The 10,734-nt window shown below is 44.5% G+C and overlaps 1 protein-coding gene across 3 annotated transcripts in view; it reads right to left on the bottom strand.

Annotated features, from left to right (window-relative positions):
- Positions 1–3,211: 3,211 nt before the first annotated feature.
- Positions 3,212–10,734, bottom strand: part of CEP192 (centrosomal protein 192) — a 93,133-nt gene continuing 85,610 nt past the window's right edge. For all 3 annotated transcript variants that reach the window (XM_029224395.1, XM_029224414.1, XM_029224405.1), the window contains 2 exons: positions 10,288–10,346; positions 3,212–3,659 (listed from right to left, as the gene is read on the bottom strand). In XM_029224395.1, coding sequence (XP_029080228.1) covers positions 3,521–3,659; positions 10,288–10,346 — 198 coding nt within the window. In that variant the 3' untranslated portion in view covers positions 3,212–3,520. The remainder of the gene's footprint in view (positions 3,660–10,287; positions 10,347–10,734) is intronic.

The raw sequence follows: 10,734 nt of genomic DNA, 5'->3' as shown, positions 1-10,734 counted from the left end.
TCCCGCCTCAGGGCAGGGTTGTGAGGACAGAGCCCAGGGGGCCCGGGCGTCACCCTCTGCCTGCCACTCCCAGAGCCATCTGCCGTCCACATTTGGTGTCCACAGGAAGGTGGGTCCCCTCCACAGGGGTCTCCTCAGGGCTCAGCTGCAGGGGACCCCAAGAAAGCGGCCTTGAGTAGGTCCACCCTCTTTGCTGGAGGCTCCCAAAAGAAGCAGAGAAAGGGTGGCTCCTGGCAGCCACCCGTTGCACCTGCCTAGGTGGGCTCTGCCCACAGAGTCAGAGCCAGCGCACATCAGACCAGACGCAATTACTCACTTACTAGAGTAGGAAAAGTTAGTTTGCTAACGTTGTTTTGGCAAGGATGTAGAAAAACAGGTAGGAGACAAGTCAGCAATGTCCACTCAAATCATACTGCCCCTGCCCTGCCTTCCACCCGCTGTGCATGCTGCAGTGCTTTACCCGACAGGTATCCTTGGAAATACATGAAGTGACAGCTGCAGATGGAGAGTCTGTGTCACTGTTTGCAGCAGAAAGACTGAAATGGCCAATGTGTCCATTAAGACTCCCAGTTTGTCATTTATCTTTTGATTTTGGTTATGCTTTTTCCACCCAGAAAATTTTAATTTGTAAGTCGTTGAGTTGATCTCTTTCTTATGTGACTGTCAGTTTTTATTCCAAAATTAGAAATTAATAACTGATATTGTTTTCCATATTTTCTCCTGGGACTTTTATACTTTCATTGTTAACCTATGATTCACCCGGAAGCTAATCTGGGATAACCCATCTTTTCCCCACTGAGGTGCCACTTTTACCGTGCACTGAATTTCTGTTATGTATTTGGGGCTTTCGGATCCATCCTGCACATGCTAGTCTCACCCGGCTACTTGCAGTCCTGTCGTTAGTAAGATCTCAAGGGGTATTCATGCTACAGAGGAGCACCCGGCAGCAATGTGGACACGTTACCCCCTGCCCAAACCTGCTGTAATCTCCAGTGAGATTTTAAAGTTTCCTTCACGTAAATTTTACATTTCTTTATACGTTTATTCATAGGGGTTTTATTTTTTCCATTACTATTTTCTTATATAGAAAAACTGTTGATTTTTGTGTGTCAGTTACGTAATCCAGTCACATTACCGAATTCTTTTTATGGTCTTTAAAGGAAACCCTCTTGGAATCCCAGGTCGACAATTACATCACTGTCCTGTGCGTTTAACCTCCTCCCTGTCTACCTCACTGGCCGCTGGGCAGCCCCCAGGGCCATGCCTCATACAGCAGTGGGCTGAGCAGTCCCAGCCTGCTCCTGACCAGCCCTTCCAGTGTTTCTCCATTCGCACAACCTGCTTTTGACTTGAGATATAAAAACATTATTGTGTGAAGCAACCTGTCATCCATTTGTAAGATAGTATATTATCCATATGCTCTTGATATTTCCAAGGAAATACTTAGACACAGAAGCTCAGTGGATGCATCCACTTGTTCAAAGCATGAACCCTCTCCCTCACACCCCCATACTTTACCCACTGAGGCTTCAGAGGTGAACCGCCTTCGGCATAGGTGCCCATCAGTCGGCTGGGCACCTTCCCCGAGCACCTGGAAGGCAGGTAGGGAAGGTGCCCCATGGAGGGGCAGTGCTGGGAGGTGCCCCTCCCCCTACCAAGAAGGACAGGCCTGTGGAAGCACAAGGGAGGGAGGACCAGGCCAAGGAGGAGGATCCGAGCTGGCCCGGCTCTGGTGGCACACGGGCCTCCCCTGAGTTTAGGAAGATGGCTCCAGAGAAGCTGACGCAGAGTCGCCCTTGTGCCCGAAAGCACAAGGGCAATGGTGGCAGCTGTGGGTGGCGCCCTGGCATCTGGCGTGGCGGGGTCTGCGTTGCGCCTGCTGGCCTCACAGCTCTCAGGGAGCAAGTCTCACATGCAGCCAAGTCCACAAGGTGGCATTTCCTCAGGCCGACCCCACAGAACAGCCATTTTGTGGGTCATCCCAAACGCAGGGAGGACCTCCTCAAGCGAGCAGCGTGGGGCTTCCCACCGACCTGAGGGCAGGTCAGCACAACAGTGGCCCTGGGCCTGGGTCAGCCTTGCTCATGGAGCAAACACACAATCACCTCCACATGCGTCCGTGCATCTTCTGGGGTCAGCACCGGGCGCAGGAGAAGTAATGGTTATAACACCCCTGGGAGGATTGCGTTTCCAGCCACACTCTCACCACCGGCCTCTCCTCACCTCGTGTCACAGCCCATGCTGCTCCGAGGTCGTGCCTGCCCCTGCGGGGTGTCCCCGCCGCACCCCTCCTGTCTGCACGAGCGTCGACGGGCGTCGGAGACGGGAACACAGCCCAGTGCTCAGTGGGCTCAGGGCGCAGTTAAAGACTTACAGGATCCCCTGTCCCAGATCTTTCCCTGGGCATGAAATGAAAAATCTAAAGAGGAAACAAAACAGGGAAGTGTCCACTTTAGGAGTGTGGACACTGAAGAGAGCTGACACTGAAGGAGAGCAGTTTTAATCACAGAGGGATCAACAGTTGTGGGACTGCCTCTACCCTTCACCTGTGATTACTGACCCATTTGGCAGACGTGTAAGACTGTCTTAAATCTGTGCTCAGGAAGGAGAGTGTTTCTCTGTCGCGGTTGTAAATGCCGGGGGTTAGAGCCCTCCTGGCAGCTCTGCACACCCTCTGAGGTCCTTCTGCTCCATTGATAATACCCGGCTGCGACCCCCACGCTGCTGCACAGCCACTCACCAGCAATGGCCACAGAGCAATTAATACTCACGTCTCTCCTGGTAGAACCAGGGAACGTCACAGCAGGAGAGCACTCTGTCCCCTCGGGCGGCTCACTGCCCTCACTCCCTGTGCCCCAGGTCCCTCTGGTACCTGATGGCAGTGCCCTTCTACACCGGATTCTGGAGTTGTCCCATCCAGCTTTAATTTCAATAAACGCTCTCTTAAAATATACCATCAACCTCTCCAATGTGTCTGCACAGAACGTGGAGCCTGCCCCACTCCAGAGAAAGACAATTTCTTTGAAAGGAAGCTTTCCTTTCTACTCTGGGCAATTAGCTAAAAGACAAAGGAACCGAGAAGGAATTTCTTAAGGGAAACAGAACTGTACTGGAGGAGAAAAATCACAGAACAGACCAAGGCGCTTGGAAATAATTAGCAGAATAAAGTGATATTCTAATGTCTACATGACAGCATATAAAAAAAAACAAATTCAATGGAAATTAAGTTTATTTCTGGATATACCAACTAAAATATACGCCATATTTATTCAGAATATCATAATCAATGCAAAAATAGAACTCTCTTCTCCCCTGTAAAAGTTAAATACGATACTGTAGGATAGTTACATGATTATTTTAGTCAGGTCTTCAGTATTAGCTTCTCAAAAGAACAAATCTATAGTTAGAGACATCCAATTTATCATACAAAATATATACAAAGGCGTAACTGTAGTATAGAAAAAAATGAAGTTACCAAAATATAACTTATGTCATTTACTTTACACAAAATGGATTCTAGTTAACTTTTCCCAAGAGCTTCACCAATGAGTCGAACGGCGACACTCTTGCCTTCGTCAGTTTGAACAACGAGCAAAGCTTCAAACTTGCCCACGGACATGGGCTTGAACTGCACAGGCATGTTGATGTAGTGCTGGGCTCTGCAGAGAGAAAGGGGTGTCAACACCAAGGCCACGGCACACGGAGCCCCTCCAGCCTCACGATGCCTGGCAGAGAGCAAACACGGTCAAGGACGCAGGAGCCAAGAGGCCCAGGGCCTGGTGCTGCATCTGTAGAAGCAGGAGGCCACCGGCCCCAGAAAGGTCGGGGAGCACGTGCCACCAACCGCCCCCGGGGCAGCGGGACCAACATTTACAGGGCTGGTGGGTTTTGCTCCAAATTTCATATGAAACCTTCCAAAAGTCTTCTTGAAAATTTATTTTCAGATTCTATTGAGGCAGGTAATGAATGCCCTGTGCTTAAAAGTAGTACATGGGGGGGGGGGTGTTTTTGCTCATAAAATGAGGTCCCAAAAGCTTCAAAAATACACCTTTATTCCCAGGGAATGAGACAAAGGCACTTTCCCACACCTGTGTGATGTCACCAACTTTCTGTCTTAATCATTTTTGAGTGAAACTTTACAGCTTTCAGACTCTCCTCAGAGGGCAGGGGCCCCGCCCTTGATCTCAACCACACGTGTTCAGGATCAGCCACTGGATCTGACCTGTGCTTTTGTTTCCAGCATGTTTCCTGATGAACCCAGCACAGTGGGCTAGAAATTCAGAAAACAGTCTAAGTATTTCAAAGCCCTTTTCCTGCATGTAACTGATAACGCAGAATATACATATTTAAAGTCTGGGTCATTTTCCTCCAATGCATTTACCTCATTTCCCCACATCAAAGTTAAGGTGCCTTTAAAAAAACTGGTACCTTTCGACGGCACTGACAAAGGACAATTTTCTCTTTCATGTTAGCATCTCAATCCTCAGAATGACGTAGTACAATCTGCCAACCTAAGAGGCTTTTTAACTTATGAATTACTAAAAGCATTAAAATACCCCAAGTAAATCTCTAGAGGATCCCATTATTAACATGGAATAAAGAAACCCATATTTAACTGAGGAAGGGTTTTGAAAAACATATTATGACAAACATGTATCCCCTGCTTTAGATTTACAGACACTGAATAAATGGGGGGTGCAACTTAAAAAGAACCACGGATTCACACAACTCCAGCACCAGCAGTGCGGCGAAGCAGTGACTGTGCTGTTACCAAGAGGGCTTTACACTCTCTCCACACACATACACACTCACATACACACACACGCACACTCCCACCCCCCACAGCACACACTCACACCCCACACACATGCACACTCACACACACATATACACACGCACACTCACATACACACGCCACACACACTGATATACACACACCACACACATATAAACACACCGCACACACACACACACACACACACACGGGAACACGTAATAGGAAAGCACATAGACACAACACAGAGATCTAGTTCAAAACCTCCTACCATCCAATGACGAATTTTGCAGCAGAGGCTCCAGAGCAAGCAGCAGGAGGTATAGAGGCAGGGCCGGCGGGGTGCCCAGAACCCCCTCACCCCTCATGCCCGTGAACCTACAAATTACAGCAACCGTAATTTTTCTTTTTCTTTAACTTAAAACGAGCACTTTGCTGCTCCCTGGCTTCCCTCTGAAGGACACAGCAGGGCCTGGCCGCTCAGCCGCATGGGCTGGCTCACCAGGACCTGCATGCGCTGCTGTGAGCCCAGCAGACGGGGCCTTAGCTGCAATGTCCCAGCAGAGATTAGATGTGAACAAAGTTAACAGAGGATGCTTTCGGGGGTAAGTGGAAACACAACAAATTCTTCTTAAAAAGACATGAGAAAGAGATGATCACCTAGAGCCCAAGACAGAACCTTTACCAAAAAACTGCTCATTAATGCTCCTTTTCCATTAGCTCCTTCACAATCTACCACTTTCCGTGGATGACATAAACCTGCCCAACACACGCCCTCCCCCAGCACCTCCGCCTAAGGCAAAACCCCCAGGACGTGCGGGGCTCCCGCCTACTGATCTGCAGTCAGCTGACAGTCCCCACCGCACGAGGACAGCCCGGGAGAGGGGCCTCCTGGGAGGGCGGACCCGTGGTGACGGAAGCCGCGCTACTACTTGGGGAGTGGGGTTCACGGGTCCCAGGGCAAGCGGCCCCTGAGGAAGAGAACGTGACCACAGGGGACAGGGAGGGGCTCCCCAGGAGCCTCGGCACAGACTGTCTACCCGCCACAGACTGTCTACCCGCCGAGGCCAGCGCCGCCATACCAGCCCCCTACAGCTCATGAGCCCGTCCAGGGTCCAACAGTCTCGTTCTCGGGACAGGTACAAAGCCCTCCGCGCCTGCACTGACAGCAGCCCCTGCCTCAGTTTGCAGAAGAATTCTCAGGTGAGCTCCACTTTAGGAGAGTGGACACTGAAGAGAGCTGACAAACCGCTACTTCTCCGAAATAGAAAGAAGTCATTCTTACATATGAAAAAACCAGCTTTCCCACCCTCCTTTACGTAAGACTTAAGACTTAAGCCTACGGACATGTCATGAGAGAAGACTTTTCTACGACTTAGAGTTTACTTCACCTTGTTGAACAGATCAAAGTTACTGCTTTGCATGCATGGTTTTCTCATTCATATTTCATCAAGTTTATACTGAGTTGCTAATTATTAAAGTTGATGCTGGAATCTGTAACATATATATTTATCCTAAGTTCCATAATGAAATGCATCAGAATAACTTTACCTTATTTAAATTTCTTTTCAAAGTATAAAAAGTTAAAAACATTTTAAAATAATAACATGTTTGAAGAGTATAAGCAAACAAAATGTATCTTGTGATGCTATTTTAAATGCTAGCTTATGTAAACTGCCCGAATTTTGCTTAATTACAAAATAGTTTCTCATGTTTCTAAGTTCTCTTAGATGTTGTGACATGACCTAGGCTGCAGAGAAAAGCAGTGAGTGTCTAATTCAGGACAGCTTAAAATGTTCTAGCACTGGAATGGCAAGTCACCAAGTTCAACTCTATAAAAATGTCTACTTTTAGATTACTAGAATGAACACATTTTATATTTTAAAATTGGTTTTTAGACAAGTTGAAACTAAGCAAAACGCCATCTCATTTATAAAGGTTCCTTGTTAGGAATGCTTTAAGCATCACACCTGTCATGTCAACAGCACTGCAGGGAGCTGTGCGTGAGGAGGAGGAGGAAGTGCTGCTGGGACACGAGATGGGCACCCAGGCACACGAGGAAGAAGGACACTACCCGCTGGTCACAGGGGTAGGAGGAGGAAACTGAAGGTGGCAATTATGAAAATACTCTTGACATGTTAACTGCCAAAATTACATTTCAATTTAGGTCGTGTGGTCTCCTGTGAAGGTCTAAAAGCTCACTGGCGACCACAAACTGCCTGTGGGCCTCACTCAGCTGGCTGGTCCCTACAGCCCTGCTAGGCCAGAGGCTGCCGCATGTAATGCTATTGGGATCGAACACAAACAGGTTCTTTTTCTACAAAGGATCAAGAAGGAGCTGATTTACAAATTTCAGCTAAAATATAATTCAATTTTTAAAAATCTGTGAAAGCAAATTAAGCAAAGAACATAACATCAGAAGAGAATTTGAAACTACAGTGTATTTAATGATGAAAGCTGGAAAAGGAATGTTTATCTCCAGGTAAGTTGACTGCATCATCCTTCAGCCATAAAATGGGCAAGTGGCATAAAGCCAAGTAATTTAACAAGTTATTGTAAGTAATGAGTCCTTACCAAAACTGTAGATGAGCTGAATGCAAACAGTGTTTTTTAAAAAGCTGTTAGGCTCTTCAAGGGAATTTTTTTTAAATCTGAAGGTTTCTTGAACTTTTTTAAAAAGATTTTTTTAAAGATAAAAGCTCCTTGAAACAAAAATCTGAAGCCCCTCCAGTAAGCTGTGACAGGTATACACTGGTTTACACATAAGTATTCCACCCCCTCTGCTTCACGTTTAAAGACACATACCTGCAAAACACTGACCAAGCTCAGGGATGTGAACCAGACACAGAGTAAACGGGAAGCAGAGTTAATAAGACCATTATGATAAAGTTCAAATTCAGATAATAACGGTGTTCAGGACAGATCACTTACTCAGTATCAATTTGTACTCTGTTACTAAAAAGTGTCACAATTGGGAATTTAAACAACCTATTTTTAAATAGGTGAATTGTTTCTGCAGCTCTGCCTCAGTTCAGCAGAGCCAACCTACTCTACTGACTGTGGAATGTCACCAGTCTCAGGCCGTCATGGGAGGGACCCACAGACAAGAGCTCAGGGCAGAAAAGCGTGAAAGCTCAGACTTAGGAGTGCTGTGAACCCAGGCCCCTCTCATCCATGTTCTCACTGAAGGGACTGGCTGGGAAAGCACCGACAGAAACCGTGATGCTCTATCGACATTGTGGGTCCTGCTGGGGCTCCCCAGGACCACCTCTCACATACTCCTGTAACGAGTCCAGGCTGCCAGTGGCTTTTCATCTCCATTTCACAAATTAGGAAACTGAGGCTCAGAGAAGTTAAGTCCATGGTAGCTTTCTAGGTATATTCATTGCTGACTCTGCACAACTCGTGCCTTTAGGTTGGGCTCCTGAGAGGCAGGTTTCATAGCACATGGGATGGGGGAGGGGGGACGAGAAGGGGAAGAAAGGATGAGAGGTGGAGAGAACGGTCCCCACGACTCATCTTCCAGTATCTGGAGGTAAGTGTAAGCTTCTGAGTCAGTGCTGCTGGTCTAGTAACTCAGAGACAGCCCTTGAACGCCTGCAAGTGGGCCAAGTTTTCACAAAATATAACATGTTTCTGGGACAGCCTCTTGATACTAAAATGAAAGATCTTATAATAACTAAATTGTTTAATTAAAGATTCAAAGATGAAGATAAAATTATTTTTCAGTATTAAGTGCAACAGAACTCTACTGTTAAAATTCTAAATAACAGTGACAACCCAGTTTGAGATTTCAGCCTTTATGTACATCATATGGAAAAAGAAAATTAGCAAGACCCTAAAACAATTAACAAAATGGCAGTAAGTACATACCTATCAATAATTACTTTACATGTAAATGGATTCAATGCTCCAGTCAAAAGAGCAGCTGAATGGATACAAAAACAAGGCCCGTATATATGCTGCTACAAAAGTCACTTAAGATCTAAAGACACTCATAGACTGACAGAGAGAGGATGGAAAAAGGTATTATATGGAAGCAACCCAAGTGCCCATCAACAGATGAACGGATAAAGATGCGGTGTAGATACACAGTGGAATACTACTCAGCCATAAAGAAGAGTGAAATCTTGCCATTTGCAATAACATGAATGGACCTGGAGGATATTATGCTAAGTGAAATAAGTCAGAGAGAGACAAATACTGTATGATTTCACTTCCATGTGGAATCTAAAAAACAAATGAACAAACATAACAAAACAGAAATAGAGTCATAGCTACAAAGACAAAACAGGTGGTTGCCAGAGGGGATGGGGGTAGGAGGAAGAAAGAAATAGGTGAGGGAGATTAAGAGATACAAACGTCCACAGTTCCAAAATAAATGAATCACAGGTATAAAATGTACAGCGTGGGGAATATAGTCAATAACTATGTAATATCTTTGTGTGGTGATGTATCATCCTAGATTTAGTGTGGTGATCAGTTTCAAATGTACAGAAATAAAAACATATAGAAATACAGGAATTAACAGTGTTGTAGGTCAATTATACTTCAAAAACAAATGCATAGAAAAGATCAGATTTGTGGTTACCAGAGGCAGGGGGTTGGGGGAGGGAGAACTGGATGAGACAGTCAAAAAGTACAAACTTCCAGTTGTAAGGTTAAGTACGTACCAGGGATGTGATGTACAACACGATAAATATACTGAACATGTTGTACATTATATATGAAAGTTGTTAAGAGAATAAATCCTAACAGTTCACATCGCAGGAAAAAAAATTTTTTTCTATGTCTTTAATTTTGTATCTATATGAGATGATGGTGTTCACAAAACTTATTGTGATAATCATTTCATCATGTATGTAAGTCAAATCATTATGCTGTACACCTCAAACTTACACAGTGCTGTATGTCAATTATGTCAATAAAACTGAAAGAATATATATACATACATACACCTTAAAAATAAATTAAAAACAAACACATTTTTAAAAAAAGAAAATAAGCAGGGATGACAAGAAAATGTAGCCCTGATTTAAGAACAATACAGGGTTATTTGAAGAATGACAACTGGAAAATAGGATAATAAAATTTTCCCAATTAATCTGGGAAGGTTTTTGTCCTAATTAGTTAAAATTTAAATCCCTGATTCTCAGTGTAGTGAAAATAACATGTGACGCAGAAATCACTCTAAAGTTAATCACAAGATAATTAAGGTTCTATGTAAGTATATGGCTGTCAAAATACTGGGAAACAGGAGTCACGCACTAAGTCCAAACACTGCGCAAGTTTGAGTTGCTACTCACCACACGAACCCACAGGTCATGGAATGTTTCCCTAGCAGGTTCCTTGTCTCCTTCACCACGTGCTTGGTGCTCTGTGGTGTTGGTGAGGAGGATGAGGGGTTGCAACAGAGAGAGACCTCACAATCCTAACCCCCAAGAGCAATCTCAGGCTCCTGAACACAAAGACCTGCACTCGGATGAGAACATTTTGATTTATGATAAACTCACCTCAAAGAATATTTTGAATGTTTGACGTAGAAAGGCTCTCTGGGACTTAAAAACTTGAGCTGGAATTTAATATGAAACATTTTATGAAGTTATACAAGTTAGATATTTGTGCATACTTAAATCAACATACCGTATAGCCACAAAATGAGGTAAAACGATAAATGCTCATGAAAACACTTAGGGGAAGTTTAATGAGTTTATTCTAGTTCTAACTGGAGTAAATGTTGTCCAGAAATATGTTGGTGTGATAGTACAGAAGAAAACAAGAGGAAAAATTAAAAAATGAAAATATGAAAATACTAAATAATTTTCAATTTTCAGGTAAAGGATCATGAACTTCCCTTGAGTTTCTTTTCAAATAACGGTATTAAGGCATTTTAAAACTTAACTATTATAACTTAAAACAAGCTTCTAATTATCAGGAAAATGTTTATCAAATAGTAGAAT

Source organism: Monodon monoceros, unplaced genomic scaffold (assembly GCF_005190385.1).
Source record: "Monodon monoceros isolate NGI ecotype Baffin Bay Population unplaced genomic scaffold, NGI_Narwhal_1 Super_Scaffold_1, whole genome shotgun sequence".
Taxonomy (NCBI): Eukaryota; Metazoa; Chordata; class Mammalia; order Artiodactyla; family Monodontidae; genus Monodon; species Monodon monoceros.
Note: the sequence above shows the minus strand (reverse complement) of the source record. Positions and strands in the feature narration are given on the sequence as shown.